A 25,674-nucleotide genomic window follows, 5' to 3' on the forward strand; every position below is an offset into this window, starting at 1 on the left:
CCTTACACGGATGCATACTTCTTAAAGATACTCTTTAAATGTAATAGATAAATATTTTGAAAAATTTGTGCGTACCTTACACGGATGCGTAGTTCTTAAAGATACCCTTTAAATATAAAACATATATGTTTTAAAAATTTAGTGAGTATCTTACATGGATGTAACCCCCTGGCCTCATATGTAATTTCCTTATGCTTATTTTATTGAAGAATCATAGTTATATAAATAAACAAAAACATGGAAGTGATTGTCTTTTAACCCCCTATACCCTTAAAAAAGTTCTTGTGGCAAATTAGATATCTGTTGTTCAAACAATGTTTTAGATCCAAAACAAAGTTATAAAAACAATCAGAGGCCTAAGTTACCCTGTGAACTTTATTTTATAAATTTAACCTGAACTTAATTAAAACCAACTATAACTGTAAATATTATAAGCTAATACTTCAAAAAATAAATAAATTAAATCCTAATATATACTTTTTTGGCCACTCTTTGAGTCATAAAATATTCTGTAAGTAACCTTAACCTTCCCAGAGTTTTTTTCAAATCCTTAAATACTTTTAATAAACTGTTTAAAAAAAAATTCCTGACGTTTTCTTAAAAATCTTAAAACTGCTTTGAATTTCCCAGAGTTTAAAAAAAATTAAAATTTTCGTGAGTTTCCCTAAGATTTTCTATTATTTGAAATTTCTCTGAGCTCATTAGTGTGGGGCAATTTTATATATATTTTATTACATAAAAGCCAATGTGAATTTGATAATTATTTAGAATGATGTTGCACCAATATCTAACTGAAATTATATTGTGTATGATGTATTCTTAACTATAATTTATGGCTAAAAACTTATATTTATAAGTACATAAATTGAGTTATATATCATAAATTAATAAAACTTAAATATATAATTGCTTTTATTAAACAATATAAAGCAATTAAATCTTTTCAATTTTTTATATTGACTTTGATATTGTAAAACATAATCAATCGAATACTTTAGTTTGTCATAAATAAATTTTATTCTCACTATGTATTTAAATCTTGTTTAAAACAAAGTATATTTCAGGCTAAAAATAGTTAGCATAAAACACTGATTTTTAGCATAAAATAATGGTTAAAAAGAAAATCTTATTTAATATATTTTCAGCTTGACATTGGTGGAACTTCATCCTAGGTAATTACTGTGAATTTTTAAACCAAAATAATTAACCCCACCACTCATAACCTTATATTAGCAGTAAAAATAAATAATCCTAAGTTAAATTATTATTTAATAATTTTTTCTCATCCTACAGATGTATTACAGTTAAATTGTATACAAATTTCTGAAACTAGTAAGGTTTAATATTTGAGAACAGACTTTTGAATTTTGAACAAAGTCTTTTGCTAACTTGTAACAACTTGTGGCTCCAAAATATGATAAATAGCATCAAAATTTACGGTTGGATAGCTTTATCTCTATGAAAATAGATCAGCCAATCAGCAACACATGTGTAGAATATTCAGCCCGCTTTTTTGAGTTCATTTGCGGCAGTCAGCTAAGAGTTTGCGGCAGTGAAGTGGGCAAAATGGTCGTTTTCAAGATTGGAGTTTTAAAAGAGATTTCGTTCTAAAAAATAACGAAAACGTTATAGATACTTAATTTTTTCCTTACAAAATTTCCAGGTGGTGCAGTTGCGGCAGTGCAACACCCCACGCGACGCCCCTGATTTAAAAGTCTAAAAGTAAATTTTTACTTTTTGATAGTATAGTTTATTGAACTACGAAAAAAATGTGCTCAAAATATTTGATCCTAGGACCTGGTGCACGAAAAAACTCTTTCAACTATCGAAACCACAGATACCTTTTAACGTCTTGTCCAGGACATTTCTATTTTAACGACAGTATTAAACTTTAAATTATTTAAATTACGGTAGGGTTCTATTTCCAAAATATGTTGTAATTTTATACTCGTAATATTTTATCTTATTCTTAAAAAATTTTTTTGATTACCTAAACTTTTTAATGTCCGTTTTAAGAGATAATTTGCTTTTTAATACTTTTCAATTTTAAATAGTTTATTATATTCAAATGTGACAATAGATATATATACTTATCTTTCTAATTTTAAAGTATTTAAAAATAAAAGAGAAGTCGATTTTGTTATTTTTATTAAGAGTGGTAATTTATCATATAAAAAAAAATTAATAAATATAACTAGTTCTTTTGTTTAATTTGATACAAAACTAAAACAAATTTAACCTACATAAACTTTGCTTTTTAACATTTGATGTTTTATACTTCAAACTAAAAAGTATGTATTTTGTAGTTTTTTATATATAAATTACAAGTTATATATGGTGAAGTTGAAATAATTATTAAAATGATTCATTTTATTATATATTTCGATTTTAAAAGCTGACTTTGCTATAGTTTTATCAAAAAGAACTATGTTTATATAAAAAAGATGTATTTAAACTAAAAACAAAATTTTAACTAGCTTATTTCAAAGTATTTTTGATTAAACGAGATATTTTATTGCTTGAAGTTTAGAAAATAAAAAATTTGTTAAAATTATACTCCAAAATATAATTATCAAAAAAATATCTAGTAAGTTGAACTTTAATATGTATTTAAAATACCAAAACCTAACTGAAAAATAAGCATGTTTTGCTAAAACTTTCTAAATAAAGCTATAATGAACTTCTGAAAAAGGCTTAAGTGACTGAAAAGCTAATAAATCAAAACCGCTTTACAAGAATACTGCAAATTCTTTCTCTGATTTTACAAATCTTTATTGTGTTTATTTGTGAAGTGAAAATAAGATCAAGTCACGACGTACAGAGAAGTTTAAAATAAAATAAAATTTAAACGAGACAGTTTTCAGTCTCGAAATTTTTACTTTAACATCCGAAAGTTATTTGATTGAAAATTGTTAAGATTTAATGAGCTTGTAAAAAATTTAATTAATAAGCTTTTTTTTCTGAAATTAAGATTATTACAAAAGTACTTTTTTACAAAAAATCACTAATCATAGTTTTTTTGACTTTTAAAATAGTTTGTGGAACATTCAACTTCAAGTTGTTAAACATTCATTAATCACGTGTCTTCGTTTTCAGTCTTTGACGTTTTTTAAGTCTTGTTTTTTTTTGAAATCAGGCTTTCATATGTCTAAACCTAACAATTGAACTTTATTTCAATTGTAATTTCTGAGTAAACCAGTCAACTGGTTTTGAATTTATTTTTTGCGACCATGTTTTTTATCAAAGCTTCAAAGCTGTAAGTAAAACTATTCATAGTAATGAATAAGAAAACTAAAATACAGAACTTTAAGTAGTAATAACATTAAAAAAACATATCTTTAATAAGGTTAAGTCAGTTGTTAGTAATTTCATACAGTTTCTCTAAAAGTATCTAAATGTTGTCCGTTAGTACAGACTATTTTTAATATTTATTTGTTTTGAAAGTACGAAACTGAATTAACTGAACTATAAAGTTACTAGATGAAGATAAGGAATCCGTAAAAGTTAAGTTTACCGAACAGATTTTATTTAGTATAAGAACAACATATGTCTTGTATCAGATACAAACTTTTGGTTTCAGAAACATATGTGTTTGAATGTTTTTCAATTAAGTTTGCAGTAAACATTACTTATAGAATTCTTAAAAAAATATTTTTGTTGAAACCTGTGTCAAGTAATCAACTTTATTTTGTTTCTTCTAAAGCAATGTATTTTTTTTTACTTTAATTGAGTTAGCCATGTTTATTTTAGTTGACATGTTCGTTATTGAAGTTACCAAAACATTATTAAGTAATACAAATTAAAACAGAAGTTTTAGGAAGTTTGAAAAAATCATACTTTATACTACTCTTTATCTAAAAACTTCATGGTCAGATTCTGATGCAGATTTAAAATAGTAGCTATATCCACTGCATAGAGCTATCTTCTTGTTCTTAGAAGTTTTCGAAAATACCATGCTAATTGTTAGGTAATTATTGATACAACAAAATACTATTTAAAAACAATACTTATTTTTTTTAAGGAAAAAGTATATATAGTTAAAAGAACGTTAAAAGAAAGATAAATCAAGTCCAAAAAAAGCATGATCATTTGTAGTACATTACTTACCATTTAGTCAAATTATTTAAAATTCTGAGTTTATTGTTAGGTTTTATTTTACTTAAGGTAAAACAAACACTATTTGCTGCTTAAACTTTGATGAAAACTTACGAGAACAAAAATTAGAAAATTAAATAATTTTATACTAAATACATTAAGCTACTATAAGTAAAAAAAAGTTGTACAAGATTAATAATTTGTTTTACCACTTTGAGTTATTTGGTAGGTACTTTTATAATCTCTTATTAGTTTTTAAGAAAATATCTACAAATGTTGTAGTAATGTTAGATTTAAAGTATAAAATCAAACCCATAAAATAAAACCGTTAAACATTTCGTTATAAATTGTAAAAATTTATTGTCAACTGTAAGATTTATACATGTTCGCTTGCTTTAAAACTATGTTTGTCGAAAAAGATTTTTTTTAATCTATGCCTCATTCAGCTTTTGTGTAAATCCTATTTTAAATAAAGTGTTATGTTTTAATGTTTTTTACTCTAAACATAGTACAACCAGGGTTAACAAGTGCTCATGTTGCTCTACTAACTGAAAACTAAATGCTAAATAAACATTTGTTTGTTTTAACTTAAAATTTCGTTTTATTATAACAGGCTTTTTTTTCTTTATAATTTTATACTTTAGTTTGTCAAAGTTACCTAGCTCGAGAAATAATAACCCTAGTAAAGAATTACCCACTCCTAACTTAAACGTATTTAATTTGACTCTAAGTTTATAATCAATAGGTCTTAATGAGAAAAAATATAAAAGTGTATTTTATACTGCTGTTTTTTTAGCTCTTAGTTGATTAAAAGTTTTTTTTTTTTAATCTTAAGGTAAATACTATATTGAAACATTTTGTACTTAAGCTACAAAATATCATTAACTTTATAAAGTACAACTACTTCTGTTTCATAAGTAATATACCTAATGAAAAAATATTATCTATAAATTTAAAGTTTAATTTTACTATGTTTAACGATACAATCTTATTATTCAAGTCAAACAAGAAAACTGTTTAAGTCAAATAACTTTGAGAATTTCTGGTATGCGTAAATACTACAACGAAATTTTCCTTGATATAAATCAATTTTATAATCCATAATAATCTCGTCCTCTTTCCGTTTGTAACCATTACAACTATCAAATATCAATATAAATTCCTTATGTTTTGAACATCAAAATATAACTTAATTCAAAGTACTACAATAAGTAGGTCATGAACTTTAGTTATAGTTTACCTTACTTATAGATCTTTTTTTCTGTGTCGTTTAATATTTTTCATATTACGTTTCAGTTTAATTAATTGGTCTTCAAGTATTTCGAGGTTTCTTATATTTTGCTTTGAGTATCAACTTATGTGTCATTGATTATTTTAGGAAGTTTAGTTGACTAAACTCGTACTAATTTGTAACTTAATTACATTAATCAAACTAATTTTTTATGCAAATTTATGACTTAAAAGTTAGCTACTAGTTTATAATTTATTATGTTTTTTATAATTTTATTGGCACTGATCGGTATAAGAAACAAATATTTTGATAAAATAAATTTATGCGTTCCGAATAAACTTTTATAAACTATACTAAACATTTCAAAGATTTATTAAACCAAATTTTGCATTTTAGTAAGTAAATCATAATAAATTAAACGCTAAATATTAAAAAAAAAATATTTTAAATAACGTTACTGCATAAAACAGGCTGCAAATTACTAGTTTAGTTTCATTATTACGACTGAGTTTTATAATTCAAAACAGAAAAACCGGTAAGTTTCTAGTGTTTGCATTCGAGTAAAACGATATTGTAACTCTTTAGCGCTAAAAGTGACAGTGACGAAAAAGGTTGTATAATGGTAGCAGTGAAAAACTGTTTTGATAAACTGTTAAATATAAAGCATTGTTTGTTGGTAAAAAATTTTTACTGGTTCTGTTTTTTTTTTTTATATACAGTTTAATAACGTAATATTAATAATTTTGTGTGCTAGGCAAATCCAATTTTTTTTAACAACAAAAACAAATAGCATTGTAAATTATTTACATAATGCCTAGTAAACCAAAACAAGTTTCAAGGAATTGTTCAGGTAAACAATGTTAACTACAACGCTATAAAATTAAAGAGCCTTTTTAATCTACAATAAAGTATTTATCCATAATTAGATTTTATTAATTTGAGAAACTTAGACAATAAAACTTCTTTTTTCATAAGTAAAACAGTTTTTGATACACAAGACTAACTTGTTCTTTTAATTTAAATAGTAAACTTCCAGTATAAAAAACCTATTTTATAGTTAAGTTATATGCAGCAAAATATCAAAGTTTAGCTTTTTACAGTAATGCAACATCTGTTTTACTAATCTTTTTTTTTAAGCATGTAGCTAAAATATAAACAAATGATCTAGAAACAAAGCTTTTTTTAACTTATCTTTTTTTCATTTTTTATTTATAAGTAAAGCACGTGGAGTCTAAGTTGTAGTATATCAAAAAGCACATGTGTATGTCAAATTAGACTCTTTAGCGCCAAAAGTGACGAGAAACAACATGGAAATACTACAGCAGCTGTTTTGATAGCTTGTTGAATGCAGAGAGCTTCAACATAGAGTGTAAGAATTTTGATTTATATTTTTATTATTAAATTAAATTTCAATTTTTTTGTTCGGTTGCATGTTTGCTATATGTATATCAATTCGGTAGTTTTTTGTTAATACGTAAAGTACACTGTTTAATACTTAGAAACTATTTAACTGGATATACTAACAAACAAACCAAAATAAGACGGCTTTAGTCCTTAGGCGACCACAAATAATATTAAACTATAATTAACTTAGCATAACATAGAACTGCTAAAAAATATCGCGATTTTGTATTAAATCACTTATAGGTTTTTTAACACTGCCTAATAAGTGTGCTCATATAACTTTCTCGTCATCTTAAATTACGTGATAGTTTAAAACACTAGCTTAAAAGAGTAAAAAACATACAAACACTTTAAGCATAGGTATAAGATTTGATCATTTTTCTATAAATATCATTTTCAATATATAATACTGATGTTTTAACTTGACTTCTTGATTTTATTATAATAAAACGATTTAAAGACTAAAGACCTGCTGTCAGGAGTTTAAGTAAAATCTCTAAAATTTAAAAACATATATTAAAAAATTTAGAAACATAATGAATTGGATGAAAATAAATAGTTTGTACTAGAATGCTTACGTGCTAACTTAGTAAAACTTTTTTTTAGTATATCGATATCAGAATTTTCTAAATGGGATAATAGTTCAAAGTTTTTTAACGAAATCAATTGATTCAAAACCATTAATTCGTTGAAATTCAACAATAATTTTAAATTTTAAACTACAAAGCTGAGTAATATTTTTGACAGTAAGTAGTTGGACACTCAACTACTAAAGGATACTGAGTTTTTGTCTTGAAGCATTTTAAAATATTTATATTATATACTTTAACAGTTGGTATTTCTAAGACATTTGTTGTAATAGCTTGAATAAAAAGCAAGTCATGTAAGTTAACAGTTATTTATTACTCTAAATTTGATATTGATAACTTTATAAATAGTAACTCTCTTGTAAAACTAACAGTATTTCGTGGTTGTAAAGTTGATATTGGCATGCTTTAATATATTATCTATTTTATTGTATACTATTTGTACAGATTTATATCAAAAAGTAAATCTACAGCGCTAAAAGTGGCGAGAAACGCTATAAAAAGCATTGCAGTATGAAAATAAGAACAATATTATCAAAGCCTGACTATCGTTCACAAAGTTTTATTGTTTTGTTGATTAACTTATTGTAAAAGTAATTTTTAAGTATTTAAATTAGACTACTGTGTATATTTATCAATCCAGTCGTATTTTAGTAAAAAACAAAAGTACCTTGTTTTTTTAAACTATATAACTGAGTATATTACGGAGTAGACAAAAAATAGCTTTATAAGTAAAACAAATGGTAAAATGAGTATAATGTCTGAAAACCTAAAACAAAATTAAATCAGTTTTAAATTAATAGTTTACAACATAGAAAAACGTAAGTTCTAATGTTTCACAGAAACATATCATTGAAACATATAGTAAGTTTTGTAATTTTATCAAAAAAAAAATTCATTAATTTTATGTACAAAAAATTCATAGGCATGTGTATTTTAGCCACGTATTGTGGTTAGTCTTCAATTATTTTGTTTAAAATGTTTTAAAGGAAATTATGTTTACTAAAACTATAATGAATAAGTAGTAACAAAATAAAATATAGATTAGATTAATATAAAAACAACACGTACGTATAATTTATTATATTTAGTTAAACTGACTTTTTGATAATAAAAAAACAATTTGTTTTTGAGTTGGTTCAAAGAGAAAAACGTGTAAATTAAACAATTACCTAGTAGATTAAAAGCACAACTACGTAAAAAATAACAGCTTTTAGTACATTGTACAAGATATCAAAACTTAACAACTTTTAATAAACACTGTGAGTTTTAGTAAAACTTCAATTTAAATTTAAATAACTTTTATAGAAATAAAAACAGTATTTTTTTCTAACCAATAAATTGCTAAGTCGATTTTAATTCTTTTAAATTTTGATATGTTAAAATAAACATATGATTTTTGTTAATTTATAACAAGTTACAGTGCAAAATTTAAAATTACCTAAACGATATAAAACAAAATTATTATAACAAAAGTGTAATAGTACAATACTAAAACAATAAAAAACTAATAGTTTTAATCTAAGCTAGTGAAACTTAACTTTTTTCAAAAACAGTTAAGTTGATTAAAATAATGATAGTTTAGTTATAAAAACAAATTGAAAATTAAAAAAACAAACAGTGCTAAATCTATAGATTACTATACTTTTTATAAATGTTAAAGTAATCTAAACTACGTTCAACATCAATATATTGCTGTTAATAATTAAAAAAAGAGATTAAAACATTGCTTACATATTCAAAAGTCGGCAAGATTTATATATAATTCTCAAATCGGTCCAGAACACAGTCAACAGTGTATTAGCTATGTTAGTTTAAAGTTCACTGAAGAAGGACGATTGTCCGAAATCGATTTGAACTAAAGTATGCAATAAACTTGTAGATTTTTAAACCATTGTTTAATTTTTTTGTGAAAAATATTCAAAAGTAATAAAGATTTTTCGAGTCATTTATTTTTACTTCATTTAAGCATAACCATGGGCAGGAAAACTCAGGTATTAAAAAACTATTGTAGTTAAAATTAGTACTTAGAAGTAAGATATATAAAAATTTGAAATTGAGAATTAAAAAGAAGCATTTTCAACTTAAATAAAACTTTATAAAAATACTTTTAAGTCTAATTCCACAACTAATTATGCTGAAACCGGTACATAGTTTTAAACATCTGTCAACAAATTTTAAAATTATTTATTATTATTTACCTATCTTTCCTTGAAAATATAAACTGATATGTCTTTTTTTGAAATACAGTTATATTTTTTTATGTTTTTTAGAAAAAAATTCATTCTGTCTACTTATGGTTTATTTTATTTTAAGTAAGAATAAACTACCAACTAAATTAAACTTTTATTTTATTTTTGATTAATAAAAAAAATATAATACTTATTAATAAACTTTAAAAAGATATTCAACTCTTTTTATCTTAGAAATGAAAACTTTTGCTGTTAAATAAATTTACATACAAAAGTATACAATTTCAGGAAGTATATTATTTTGCGTATAGTTAAAACTTCTGATTATAAATCATTTGCAACAAAAAATTATCACATTTGTACAATGCTAGTTGAAGTTCACTTCAACTTAGGTTTTTATTGGTTCCACACTATTAGAATTTTATGCTAAATAAATCAAATTATCATTAGTAAATAGAAGTTGTATAAAATTAGATATTTATTTCATAATTTTAAATTTGTATGCTACGTTGTTTTATTTTAAATTTTATAAATTCTTAAAATATATTTACTCTTGTTTTAGTAAAATTATATTTAAAGTACACCTTCGAACCTAAAAAATGCATTTTTTCAAACGGTAAACCTTTTGCTGACGTACTCTAGTATTATTTGTGAAATTTATAATCTTTGCTTGCTTTGAAAATATATTTGTCGACAAAGAAGATTATTTAAAACATGTTTAAATTCAGCTTTTGTCTTTAAATATAATTTAGATTAAAAAATTATATTTAAGTAATTGTAAGTCTAAACATATAGTACAAACCACGGTTAGTGATTTACTAACTGTAAACTAAATGCTTAATAAACATCTCTGTTTGTTTTAACTCAAAATTTTGTTTTTTTACCAACTTCTGTTATTATTTAATTTTATAACTGGATAGCTTAAAGTTACCTGGCCTGGGTAAAACAATTCCTAGTAAACTCTAGTGAAATATTACCCACTCCTAACTTATACACTTACCGTGCTTAGGTTATAGACACTTTACTTTTTTCAAATGGTATTTATGCTAAAACTATATAACTAAGAAATTATTTTATATTATACTGCTAGTTTTTGGTTATAAGTTGATTAAAAGTTAAATTTAACCTTTTTTTAGGTAAATATCATTGTGTAACGCTTTATACACCAGCTATTTAACCTCAATAACTTTAAAAAAGTCAACTACTTCAGCTTCATAAAATGAAATATAATATATAAAATATTGATTTTAAAGTTAAAGTTTGAGTTTTATTATTTTAAACGATACAATTTTATTCTTAAATTTGAAACAAGAAAACTGAGAATTTCTGTTAAGTGTAACTAATACAACGAAATTTTTCTTGATAAATATTAAATTCATAATCGATAATAAGCTCTTCCTCTTCCCATTTGTAACCATTACAAATTTCAAATATCAATATAAATTTATTTCAGTTTTGAACACCAAAGAACAATCTGGTGTTAAGTATTATAATAAAGTAGGGCATGAGCATTAGCTTACTTATTGATTATTTTCTATGTCGCTCCATATTTAGTAAACTAGCTCATATTTTTTGCGTTATGTTTTTAAAAATATGATTAAACAAAAAGTTTAATGTAGTTGAAAATTTACACTTTTTTTTCTTGTTGCATAAGTATTTACCTAGCTTTGATTATGTTTTGTATTACAGACTTAACCATTCTTTTAATTAGTTTGTGAATAAACTACACCAAGAAAGATGTATTTATTTATGATAATGTCTAGCAGCCTGTGATTAAATGCCCTCTTGAGAGTTGCACAAATAAAACACTAGACGTCGATACTTCTGTAGTTGCCTCTTTGCTTATCATTCACAACAATGTTCACGTTAGTGCAAGTTCTTCAAAACCAAAGCCTCCAAAGATGGACCGTCTTCGAATAGGGAGAGACTGCAATGAAGAGGGTTGGAATATATTTGTGCAAAAGTGGACTGTTTTTAAAGGCAGCATGGAGATGACAGAGGTAGAAAAACGTCTTCAACTGTACCAGTGCTGTAAGGAAGATCTAGGCGATACTATTCTAAAGGGACATAAAGATGTAGTAAATTTAAGTGAGCAAGAGCTTTTAAGGATGATCAAGCAGCTTGCAGTTATTCCTGTTTCAGTTGTTGTACGACGATCAGAGAAAGCTTACTACAAGACAGGATTTGACTGAAAACACTAGGTCATCTGCTGCCCGTTTAAAGGGAAAAGCCCAAAGGATAGCTGTAATCAAATGATATATTTTACAGACATTATCCTAAAAGATGTCATGGTAACTGGTCTAGCTAGACATAAAGAGGTGCTAGGATGGAAAAGTCTAGATGATAAAAATGTCAATGAGACAAGTGGTTTTATTGAAGGAAAAGAGATGGCACGTGATGCAATGTCAAAACCCGCTGTTACGGCCTCAGTTTTCTTATACAAATCCTTAAAGAAACCCACACAAAAACCAAGTGGTAAAATAACTTGTAGCACATGTTATAAGTCAACTGATAAATTTGTTGTGAGCAGTAAAAATATGAGGTATATTGAGTGTTCTGCCTGTAAACAATGCTGGATAAAGTTCCGTAAAAAAGTTTAAAAAAGGCACCAAAATTATGCTGATGAGTCAAATGCACTTCTAGTTGGTGGATTGTATACACAAAACTTTGATAGCTTTAGCAACCAAGGTCGTAGGGAAAATATGTTCAAATGGAAAAACGCGAAGAAGAAAAAGGAAGTACATGGACAGAAAACGTACTTCTACACACTGGATGGCGACAAAAACCGCACAAATCCCAAAGCAATGTTCGCCTACCTCCATATGAACTATTGATTCCTGAAGTTCCCTTTGAATCGATTGTTTGTGATTATTTATGTTACAGAGGGTGGTATTATTTTGTAGCCGCAGATAGACTTACAGGATGGACAGAATAACAAAGAGTAAAATTAAGTACAAATGAGTCTGGTTCAAAAGGGCTATGTAAAGTATTTTTGTTACTTTTGGTGTTCCAGTTGAAATATCTTCAGATGGTGTTCCAGAGTTTTCAGCAAAAGTTACCAAGGATTTTCTAAAACAATGGGAAATACACCATCGTATGTCATCTGCATATCATTTTATGTCAAACGGTAAAGCAGAACAAGCAGTAAAGGCCACTAAGCGATTGTTAATGGAAAACGTTAGTCTAAATGGTGAACTAAATAACGAAAGAATGGTACAAGCTTTACTTTCGCAGAGAAATACGCCTGATCCAGGATGCAAACTATTCCCTGCACAGATCCTTTTGGGACGAAATTTAAAGAAGTCTTTACGTCAGAAAGAGTATTATGACTTACAATAACCCGCAGATCTCAAAAATGTGGCGTAAGGTACGGAGTAAAAAGAAAGAATCTCTCAGTATTCGTTATGTTAAGTCTCTGGAAAGTATAAGTGAGAACACGAAATTGTTACCATCACTGAATTGCGGTGATCATGTCGTGATACTAAATCAAACAGGTAACTTTCCTAGCAAGTGGGGGAAAAGTAGAGTGGTGGTGGAAGTGAAGGACTGCCATCAATGTGTTGTCAAGGTTGATGGATCAGGTCGCTTAACTGTTCGAAATCGTAAGTTTCTGAGTAGACTTACCCCTCCTGTTTGCAAATCTCTAAGTAGTATCCCTTATCTGAGAAAAGCACACATACCACTGTGGAAGTTTGTCTTTTCTTGTAAAGCTGAGAAAGAAAAAGATTTCAAGAAAAGTTTTGGTGATCTGTACTCCCAGAAGGAAGATTCTATTTGAGTAAGTTGTTATTGTTTTACACTATGAACAAGAAAAATGATAAAACTGTTACAAAGAGTTTGAAGAATTTATTTGTGTAATTTGTGAGAAAGCTTTCAAATATAAATCACATCTTATTAGACACAACAAGATTCATTCGGGAATCAAACTATTTAAATGTGATGTATGTGGATAGATTTTTAATGTAAAACGTAATTTTAAACAACATATGTTGGTACATAGCGGTAGAAAAGACATTCAATATCATGTTTGTAAAAAATAATTTTCTATAAGGTGTAGCTTAACAAAGAATTTTGTTTCTCATACAAAATAAAAAGCATTTAAATGTGAATAGTATGACAAATCTTTTATTCAAAAAGTAATGTCAAAACTCATATGTTAGTTAATTCTGGAAACAAAGACTTTAATTGTGAGATTTGTGATCAGAAATTTGCTAAAAAGTCTATTTGAAATGCCATATGCTGTCACATACTAAAGTAAAAGCTCACGAATGTGATATTTGCAAGAAGATGTTTTATCAAAGAAGTAATTTCGTCGATCATTTTATAATTCACTTAGGAGAAAAACTATACGGTTGTGCAAAATGTGGAAAATGGTATCAAACTAACTCTTAACATTGTAGGCATATAACTACTTACCATAAGGAGCTAACTAAGGAACAAAAATCAGAACTGAAGTGTAAACTATATAGAAACATTGTTTATGATTACCTTGCGTAATAATAAAAAACCTTAGCCCTATTCTAAGATTCTATTTACATAAGCATTGTGTGATTTTCCTATGTACCAGTGGCGTAGCGTGGTATTTTGGTCAGGGGGTGCGCAATTTTTTTTCTCAAAAAATCCTCTAAATTAAAACTTTTGTAATTAGCTATAAAAAAACTTTTTATAAGTAATATAATTGAAATAAATTTATTAAGTAAAATAAGTTTGTTAACTGTTTTAAGAAATATTTATATATTGAAAATTAAACAATTAAATAAAAGTATAAGTTTCATTAGAATTACTTATACTTGCAAAAATGTAAACTTACTAAATAAAAATTGTTTTTATTACTTATAGTAAACTTAATATCTTTGAAAATTAATATATTCAATAAAACGAAAGTACCTGTTTTATTTACGAAAAAAATATCAATCTCTTTAATATACAATACAACAGTGATAACAAAACTTCATTGCAAATTATTTTAATAAAGTTACACAGAAGTTAAAATAGACCAACTTTATAACTGTTATTACAGTTTATTACAACTTTGTAAAATAGTTAAAAGTATACTTTTTAAATTTAATTCATTTGATTGTATTTGTTTAAAATAAAAATCACAAACAAAGTTTATTTCTCATAGGCCGACACGCTTATCTTGTATGTTTACAAAAATAAAGTTCAGAAAACTAGCAGTAGTCTTAACAATGTAGCATAAAAAAAAAGTTGTAAAATTGTTTAATTTTTCTTTAAGCGTGACGTATTTTTGTAAACTTTTTGTAGAAAAATAATCTGCCATAAGGTTATACTACAGCGGTGTGCTATATTAATTGCGTGCTTTTTGAGTCTAAATTCTTATGAAGTTAATGAACCTATAAAATTTTTTCTTATGGAGTTTTTCATCAACATCGGTGCGCATTTGCAATTACGCACCGAATCAGTATATTGAGTAATAACATGTACTTTCCTAACTTGTCACTAATTGGTATTAAAATTTCGTTTAACTTTTTGAATACTAGATAAACATTGTTGAAAAAAGGCAAATTAAGCAGAAAAAATAAACTATAAAGGATAAAGATATTACATTCTTTTTTTTACATTTTTCTTTTTTTGGGTGGCACGCATGCGCCAGTGTCCCTCCCCACGCTACGCCCCTGCTCTGTACTAATGGTTTTCTTCAAAATTGATGTTGAACTGGAATGGCTCGGATTTGCTTTGATCTATATTTTCTTGACTTATATTTTGTACAGAAAAGCAAACAGACCACCAAAGTTTTCTTGCGAACAACAATGTGTCCGGGATGAGTGTGTGAAATTATCGGATTATTCGCAGCTTTGTTGTGTAAGACTTTATGAAGCTTTTCAAAAGCTTCGTGTAGAATAATGTTTTATGGTCTAATTGATGAATTTCAGTCCTATGGTGACGTTATAAAGTTTGTTGTTGACTTTGCAGCAGACTTGTCTAACAGCAGTCTGTTCAAAGTGATCTTAGATGAGGACGCAGAGATTGACTTTCAAAAAGTCGAACTGTTGGTTAGTATCGAGTATTTGGAAAATGTGTGTAGCAGTATTTCCTCAGTGTTTACTGCAATCAGTAATGCATCTTCTACTTAGTTTGAAGTTGAAATAATGATAGAGATGTTTATCAGCGAATTTAGTGAAGTTTCAAGGTGGTTAGATGAATGGCGTGTGGTTTTGTTCTTCAAAGCTAAAAGTTCAAATCGGTGAAGCAAATAAGGTTTTAAATGCCTGTATTCAGCAATTGAGTGGAGAAAAGTAAAGGCTAAGTCTCAAATTTTTTGTTACAGTTTGTTCGTTTAAGTTGTAGTTTGTTTTAACACTTTTATTTAATAGTGAACTAAGTTAATCGTAACTTTTAAATGTTTTTGTCATTTTGAGTTCAATTTCGTTGATTTTTAGACCTGAAAACAGTGTTTAAGTTGTTACAAATTATTTTGAAATAATTTTATTTCGTTAGTTAAAAGTATCGTTTTATCTCCTTTGTAGATAAAATCTGGAGGAGATGTATAGTACTACCTAGCTTTCATTATGTTTTGTATTACAGTCTTTATCATTCTTGTAATTAGTTTGTTAATAAACTCAACCAAGAAAGATATATTTATTTACTCATTAGCTTGCTTTCCTAGATTACTTTTTTGCAGAACTTATTATTTAACTTACTGTTCTTATTAAACCTACATTCTAAGCGATACAAAGTTTTAATAACTAAATTATCTATCTCGTTCTACTATAAGCTAGTGTACTTGTTGTAACACGGTTTGATAAAAAAAAGCCTAAAGTTTAAATTGGAGTGGTCAATTTTTCTATTTAGCAATCATATTTACCAGAAACATATCTATACCTGTCTGACTAGATTGAGTAAGGCTACAGTGGATGCTTTGTACATACAAAAAGCGCAAGAAAGTTGTTTAGAAGCAAATTTGTAATAGGACGATTAGTTAACAAGCGCAATGTATACTTAAAACCAAATTAAGAGCACTTTTTTTAATGTTTCTTAGAAAGCTAAGTTTTATTCATTTTTTCAAAAGCTTGTTTTGAGCATAAAAAACGTTTTCTTTAATTTCTTTTCGGCAGCCCGAATCTAGCCAGTAATTTGCAATTTTCCTGGTTAGATTAATGAGTTCTTGCTGACATATAAATTTAACTCTTTTTTTTTTTAATATACTGTAATAAGCACAAAAATATTTCTCTAGTGCACATAAATTTTAATGAAAATTAAACTGTTTTTAAAAACAGTGCACTTTTTACTTCGATTTTCTTTCAGTGTTCTTAACAATTGTTTCTAAGACTTTTGTTTGAAAGCATTGTAATAAAGGCTTATATATCAAACAAGTTTACACTAAATTCACAAAGTTTGCACATAAGTTTTTATTTGGTGAACAGTTGGCAAAGTTTTAAACAAACAACAGTTTAATATAAAAAATCAACTAACATCTTTTAGTTTTACTTGAAGGTGTAGCTATTTATAACAAATAGTGAAATAATATACTTTCAATAAAAGTGCCGCCTTTAGTTAATCGAGTTACTGTGGTTGAACAACTATTTAAATAAGAAATAATACTAATTAGTAAACTACTATTTAAGTTTTTAGTTTATTATGCAATAAAATGTTTCTAATGTAATAAATTCCCCATTACAATATGACAACATACTTTTAGTACAAAGTCAATTTTTTTTATTGATTCATAGCTATTAAATAAAGTCAGCTGTTTTTGATTAAGTTGATACTTTCTTAGTTTTATTAACTTAGGCTTCCTTTTAAATATAAGTACTTGTCAGATTGAAAAAAAAATCAAACGACAAAAATTATAATTTTTGATGAAATATTCTTTAATAAAGGACTAACATATTTTTTTCTTAAAATAGTTGGAGAATTTCTTTTTTTTTTAAAGCGAAAATGTTTGGCGGAAATTAAGTGTTATTTAGCAGACGTATAGTTCAAAAAATCCGGTAACCAGATATTCATATTTATTTTTTTATTTAAAAATTTAAACTTAATTACTGTGTCTGTAAGCTATTTTCAAGGGGACGGGTCGAATATGCACCAAGACATTTTTACAAAAAGGGTAACTTTTGCAGGAGGAGGTTAACTTTGCACGTGATTTTTGTCTTTGTCGCTTATCTAGTTTAACTTTTTTACTTATTGCTTGTTTACTTTTACTTTTTTAAGTATGCTAATCTTAGATAAATTACTAAAATATTTTTAAATATGTAAACATAACTTGTTAATCTATCTCTAACTATTTTTTTTGTAATATGAATATTTTCCAATAAAAATTATATTTGTTTACTTACTCAAAACTAAATTTCAAAATTAGTTACTAACAAAAGTAGTTGATAAGGGTTAGTTGAAATATATTTTACTTGTTCGCTCAATAAAAAAGTTTTTAAAGGTATCTTTTTCGAGTTTATATTCCTTTTAATAAAAATATTCTTTAGAAAAACTTAAACATAAAATTACATACACGGTTTAATTTAAATAGATTTAGTTTCTACATTAAAAAATAAAAATTCAACTGTTTTATTTGAATGATAAATAGATATAAAATTGATGTACTTGATAAAATTTTGTCCAATAAATTGTTTAAAATTATTTTTGTCTCTCGAGATCTTTTAATGAAAACAGATAACACTTTTAAAATTTATTTGTTGCTTATAAAACTATGTACATTCTTTTGTTAATTTTAAATTTTATATAATTATTTAAATAATTGTACTATTCTTAACATACTACTTTTGTTTATCCTACTTTTTAGATCTTCTGATTTCTTGTTTTTAAATAACTAACTCGAAGATAAAATTTGTTTTAACTATTTAATGAAACGTAGAAGGTAGTAATCTATTAGAATTTTTAAAAGTTTTTGGTTATTAGATGCGTTTTATCGACATAAGCTTTCTAATTTTTCTAGAATAACTTAACATTTTTCTTTTATATGATTGTAAGTAATATTCCATAATTTTGTGTGTCTTAAATGGTTTTATTTAGAAAATATTAGTGTTAATGAGATTTTAGAAATATAAAAGATACAAAATAGACTTCATAGAGTAAATAGTAACTTTATTTTTAATTTATAAAATTCACGCGTTTTAATTACTACTAAAGTTAGGAAAAAAAAATATTTTAATACAAAAACTGTTTAAAAACTATAATATTTATTATTTTATAGTAATATGATTTAGAAGATGTAAAAATATATTTTTGTATCATTAATGGTTTTAATTCTACAAAATTATATTTTTAAATTATTTTATTCATTGAAAGTAATTTTGTGAAAACTTATGCTAGAGTTTTTAATTACTAAAAATACCAAGTTTTACAAAATAATATATTACTTTTAAAATTAAAACTTTTTTGTTTAAATATAACTTAAGATATATAAAAAATAACTTTGAATAGGTTGAACTACTTCGGCTTATAAACAAGCTTAACGTTTTTATAATTTTATTTACAAGCTAAATAACTATGAAACAGTTAACACAAAATACAATTTTTAAATACAATTTTTTTCAACACGCATATCAACTTTGTAGACATTAAACTTCATTTATACGTGTAAAGATGTACAAAAAACAGTTTAACTCATTGTGCTCTATTTTCAAAAACAAATTCAATCAAAGTACGATACTAAAATTAATTTTTGCACGTAATTCTAAAATTAAAGATCAAAGTATTATATTTTAGCGTATAAAAAAAACTTTATATAAATGATTTTTATTGAGTTTAATTTCTTTTTATATAAAACCTGTACTGCTTCACAGTTGAATACTGTTTTCAACTTTTCGTTTTTGTACAAAGAATATACTGACAAATAGCTTCAAGTTTAATTTTAACTATAGTACATTTTCGGTTAGCGTACTATAAATATTTAACATAAAAGCTTTTTAAAATGACCATATTACATTTAGAAAAAAAAACCACTCGGTGCTCAAAACCAGAACAAGCACACTACGCTAGCAATAAACAAATTAAATATCATAGCGACAATGTTAACAGACGTTCTTGAGCTGAAATTCTCCGGCTTCAGATTGGATTCTACAATTTGTTCCACTGTTGCGTTGTTGCACATTTCTGATTGACAGCAGGCGTATGAGGCGTTCCTGATTGGAAAAGTTGCGTTTAAATAGCGAATTGCAAAAGTTAAGCCTAAAGTTGTTACTTGTATTTTGATCTTAGTTTTGACAAATATACAGACTTTTAAAAATATAAAAAAAAAGTCTAAAAAAAATTTGTACTTTAATTTTTAAACAAGACAAAAAATTGTTTTATTTTTTCAATTTTTTTAATTGTAGTCATTCATAACATACATTTCTTTTTAATCAAGGTATGTTGCGGAAAGATACCGATTTAACAGAAAATTTATATTTGCTTTTTCTGATTTTTAAACATCTAAAGCAGGGTTCGTGTCTTAACTTTTTAACGTAACAAATAATTTATGAATTTCTACAACTTTGTTTCACTTTAAATCATTTTTTGTTTCCATAACAATAAAAATTGTTTAATATAACATTGATGCATTGTATCATTTTGTAGGTGCTTAGCCGTTAAATCTAGCGTAAAATGAATTAACTTATAATTGAACATAAACATACTTATGTATAACTAACAACAAAACTTAGAAGTGTCACACTGAACTTAAACTGTGGCTAAAATGTTATTAAAAGTAGTAATAATGTTATTCAACTAACAACTTACTAGTGTACAAGTTTAAATTGCACAAAAGAAAGAAAAGCTCACTTTACTGCCACGAATCCGAAAAGCAGAGAAGAACTATCAACAGCATTGACCAATCTGACTATGTCGTTCGGTTCATTTAACTTGCATTCACCCTTCCCAACACAGTGTCCCACTGATACGTTGGCTGTAAAACAGTGTTGAAACTTTTAAATTATACTCTTATATTTTTAGATTACAAATATAACCGATGATCATTGGTATGTAGGCTCCGTATAGTTTGTTTTAAGAGTTGTTCAACATGTTTTGCAAAAAGTTTAAAAAGTCACAATTTGAATTTTAAGACTCGAAATTTTTTGATTGAAGCAACAAATTAGTTGTTTAAGTCAATACTTATATTTTTTAAAATTCAAATATTGATAACTAGTACTTGTTCATTGAACGGTCTAAAACTATACTTTTTACAAGTTACAATATTATTTGTTTAATTTCGATATATAAATGCACAGTATTAATAGTATAGTAGCTTATTGCAATTAAAAAAAACTACAAGCTCTTTAAACGTCCGATAAAAGGTCAAAGACCAATTTGGTTTAAATTTATAGTTTAAAAATATCTAAAACAAAAAATTATAAAAAAACCAAATTTTATTTTTATCTACACATATATTCCGCAGAGAGTTCTTATTGAATCCCAATAAACTGTGAATAATAAAATAGTATTAAAAATTTAATTTCTTTTTTTTTTAATAATCCTTTCTGAGTTTTGATTTAAAAAAATTCGACTGGTGTTTAACTTTTTAAGCAACGTATTTATTTAGTAAATAAACCCGTTTATCATAAACAATTTGACCTAAATCCGTTTTTATCTGTTTCATAAATTGTTAGATTATTACACAAATAGTTGAAATTAAGACCCAGATATACAACAAAACTTCTAAAAGACTCAAACAAAAAACTTTGCATAGACTAGTCAACGCAACGCTTTTTTGTACTTAATACAAAAACACTTCAACATCGTGAAAACTTTAAAATCAGGGAGTTTCCCTAAATTAAAGTCATAACAAGCTTTCAGGTTTATACTAAACAAAGTAAAACGTTTAGATACTTTGTGAGAACAAACACTATTTGACCGTAAAAACTTTTGGTAAAGGGTATTCCCACAAATAAAACAAACTTGCGGCTTCGGGATTCCCCTGTATTAAAACTTCACCGGTTGCCAGTAAGCAGGAGTCTTGGGATGTAGTACAGGCTTCCTCCCTCCTTACATCCATGTCACCATGAACCTTCAGAATAAAAGATTAATTTATTATAAACAAAACTTACAAGTATATAAAAGAAACAATCATATTTTACTAATTGTTTTATTATCGTTATTTAAGTTTTTGCTATGAAATTTTTATCGTTGTAAAATTTATAGTTATGTAAATTTTTGTAAACGAAAAACCATTCAAAAAACACAAAAAAGCAAATATTAATTTGACATTAAAAAGAGTTACAAGTATATATTCAAAAGACAATCTTGCTTTACTTTTTTTTTTTTGTTGCTCAAGTTTATGTCATGTGTTTTTTTTGTCTTTGTTTTACTTTCAGTTGAACTGTTTCATTAAATATTTAAGAAACAAGAAATTTGAACCTTGAGGCCGACGAAGCACTTGATGGTGCCATGGCCGGTCGAAATGATGCTTAGTGAGATGAGAGCAGTTAAGATCAGGTTATTCATATTAGGTTGTCTGGTTAAAAATTTCAATTATTTAGTTGAAAATATAATTGCGGAAATTGTGAGTTTGAGTTTTGCAGTCGATACTGTTTATTGTACGAAAAAAAAGCGCACAAAATATTCGGTCCGAGGACCTGGTGTATAAAAAAACTTTTCAGTTACCGAGTCGCACACCACGGTCATTTCTAGAACTAATGATAATGTTTTTTTTTGCTGAAAGCCTATGTTGATGAAGATTAATGTGAGATGCTTAGAAAAACGAGGGCGGAAAAGATTAAATTGTTTGTGTTAATCCGATGATCTAATAGAATTTTAAACTTTAAAATAAACGTATAAAGCTTTATTTTATATTTAGGTATACGAGAAGCAGTTGTTTATAGTTTATTCTGTCAGATCGAAAGTTGAGTGCTTGAACAATAACTTAATACTTTATATTTTAGTTAAAAGAAAGTTTAAAGGCTTTATTTTTACTTTTATAGTTAGTAAATCTATTTTAAACTGTTTATTTTAATCTATTAGATGTAAAGATGAAGTTATAAAATTCGAAATATAAAATCTACTAAGCGAAAATAAACCAGTCTAAAATATTATTTGATGTGATTAGGTATGAACACAGTAAATATTATTTCAGATGAAAGAAAAAAACAGTATTGTTTTATGGTGATGGAATGATAATTGTAGACACTTTTACTTTAAGATGCATACTTGTTATTATAAGATATTTAGAATTTAGTTGTGTGGATGTTATTTAGTAATCGCTATGTACTAATCTTGTTACTTAGAACTTTTTAAAGTATTAATTAAATTTTAGTTTTTAATTTGGTTGATGATTTTAACTAAAGATTTAGATAATCAACAAAAATAGAATCTAAACAATATCTAAATCAAAATACTTATACATAATTTCATATATATTTTTTTTAATATATAAAGTGTAATATAACAATTTATATACATAGATCAACAGTTTAAACAGTTTTAATAACATTAGTAGTATAAGATTTTAAGGATAAAATCTAAACTGTCACGGTAAATTTATTCAAGTAGCAAACTTTAAGAACTGATACTTTTTATTTGTTTATATAAAAAAAAACTTTCATTAAAAAAGACCATTTTGTCTTGTATAACTTTAAGCAAAGCTTATAAACATGCTAAAAATATGTATAAATAAGTTATTTGCAAATATTGACAAACCACCTATAAATGTAATAACTAGTTTACCACCCCTGCTAGTGCTAAAATAAAAATAAACAAACGCAAACATTGTCAACTAAAACAACACAAAACTCCTTGTGTTCCTAATACTTTTATTGCTATAATTTATAAATAAGTTAAAAAATTTCAGTCTTTTCTAATAAATAAATGCAATAACTTAAAAAAATCTCTATAAAAAATATTAAACAAGGCGAATTAACACTGTTGTTCACTTTCGTGTATACAAATCATAAAGTTTCATTAAGTAGAAACCCCCTAGGCAAAATTATATTTCTCCTTCAGATACTCAAAATATTTCAGATTTAGGTCAGTTTTGAGAATTATCATTATTGTTCGCTTTATACGTTTTAAGACCTAAACTCATTTTAAATATTTTTTGTTATTATTACTAATGCAATTTTTTTTTAATAAAAACTTTTAAAAGCTTTTCATTTTAATGCACACTGCTGAAGTTTTTACTTAAAAACTAATCTTATAAAATAATATTTTTGAAAAGGTATGCTTACTTAAACTCACCTAAAAAATAACATAAGAATATAGGTATTAACACCAAACGGTTTGTAAAAATCAAAAGCTCTTAAGTTTAATTACAATTCTCACTATTTCTTTTTTGAAAGTTATACACAGTTGATAAAAAAAGCATGCAATTATTAAGTAAAAGGTTTATTTACAGCCAAATGACTAAATCACAAATAATCGTGAAAGGATTTCGTGATAAACTAACACCAGGTTATAAAACAAACTTCAGTAAATATATTTTAAACATTGATTAAAATTTATAACAAGTTCTTTTTTCAGTTTGATGTTCTGATGAATGTCAAGTCTTAACTAAAACTTTAAATGCTACTTATAAAAGTATTTGTTGAAGTTAAGTAATAATTTATTTTTGCTTTTTAACACCATAGTTTTGTTTTTACAAACAAAACATAGTACGTGTGTACTTGTTTGTCATGAAAAACCATTAGAAATGCGAGCTGTTAATGATCATTGGTTGTGCCAAAACCAAATGTTCATTAATTACATTCTGTAAATTGCATATCGAAATAATTTCATGCAAATAACGATTTAAAAGAAAAAGTATGCACGTGTTTTAAATTAGCTTTAAAAATATATAACTGATTTTGTAAACTGATTTTGAAAGTAAACTTACAGTTGAATGTACTAGCAAAATTGTTAAGGGATAAAATAGAATGAATTATTTTAAAATACATAAACAAAGTAAACTTCTTATTTAATGATAAGTAAAAAAAATTAACAAACAGCATTAGACAAAATTTTGTCTTTAACATCGTTCAAACCAAACTAAACTTGAACTATACCTTATGTTGAGTTACTACTTATCGGTTACATGACTATTCAAATTCGGACAACTCAAATTCCGACAATTCAAATTCTTAAAAAAATATAAAAAGGACTATATCTCAATAAGTAATATAAATTTGAAAAAAATAAAAAATACATATGTAAATCTTAATAATATCTGAAGCCACTTTTTTTCTTTTTTTCAAAATCTAAAATACTTTTCAAGATATTTTAAAATTACTAAAAATAACTATGTTTTTTACTTTATATAAACCATATCTCAAAAAATATTAAATGTTTTGCAAAAAGAAAAAAATGGCCTGTAGATATTAATATGATTAACATATGCATTTTTTATTTAAGTCAAATACACATTACTTTTTTATTTTTAGTTGTTTTAATCTTTTATTAAGAATTTGAATTGTCGGAATTTGAATTGTCCGAATTCGAATAGTCGTGCACCCCTACTTATCGAACTATCAGAACTTGTTTTCAAACTTTAAAGTTCTGAAACAAATAACACCTAACAGAGATCAAAAGAAGTAGAACGAATAGTACGTATCGGAGCAAAGTTAAAAGTTAATTTATGTTTAGTTTTATTTAACTTATTTTTCCAAGGTACAACAATGTATTTTTTGCTTGAAAACTAATGTTAATGAGTTCTAAAGATTGTTATGTAGTACTAAAGTCATAAAAACTAGAATAAAAGTTTATAGAATAAGTTTAAGACCTTGTGGTTTCTAAAATCAACAACTCAAAAGCTTACTTTTAATTTTTAAACAAACGAAAAGCTTACAAAAGAATACATTAAACATTTAATCAAAGTTACAACAAGTTTTATCAAACACGATACATTTAAAATTAGTTCTAATCTTTACATTTAACACACATATGTCTAAATAAACTAGTTGTTTAGATATGTTCCATATCTTCAGTGGAAAGCTATATTTTGAATAAACTCACAAATATTTAAGGTCACTGATAACTATTATCAAAATAATTACGTGTTTCTAGTTTCAAATATAAAAAGTAAAATAAAAAATTTAGCCAATCTTTATCTAAAACAAATTAACTTTCAATTTAATCTCAAAAAGTACGAACTGATGGTAACTTGATTTTATAACTTAAAAATTTTGCTTATGTATAGATGTTGACACTTTCAGTAAAAAAAAAGACTTTTTAGTAGTTTAAAAATTTCATAAAATTCTATAAAAGAAAACTATAAAATGTTTTTATTTATGAAATGTTAATGTGG

General features: G+C 25.7%; 1 protein-coding gene across 1 annotated transcript; it reads right to left on the reverse strand.

Annotated features, from left to right (window-relative positions):
• Positions 1-18,952: 18,952 nt before the first annotated feature.
• Positions 18,953-21,911, reverse strand: LOC145842649 (uncharacterized). Its single transcript, XM_082950122.1, has 4 exons — positions 21,819-21,911; positions 21,360-21,468; positions 20,247-20,370; positions 18,953-19,609 (listed from the first exon to the last, which is right to left on the reverse strand). Exons 1-4 carry the CDS (start codon positions 21,903-21,905, stop codon positions 19,438-19,440), a joined length of 492 nt encoding a protein of 163 aa, XP_082806248.1. The 5' UTR covers positions 21,906-21,911; the 3' UTR covers positions 18,953-19,437.
• Positions 21,912-25,674: the final 3,763 nt, after the last annotated feature.

The sequence above is a fragment of the Thalia democratica genome, chromosome 8 (assembly GCF_965202585.1).
Source record: "Thalia democratica chromosome 8, ktThaDemo2.hap1.1, whole genome shotgun sequence".
NCBI classification, from domain to species: domain Eukaryota; kingdom Metazoa; phylum Chordata; class Thaliacea; order Salpida; family Salpidae; genus Thalia; species Thalia democratica.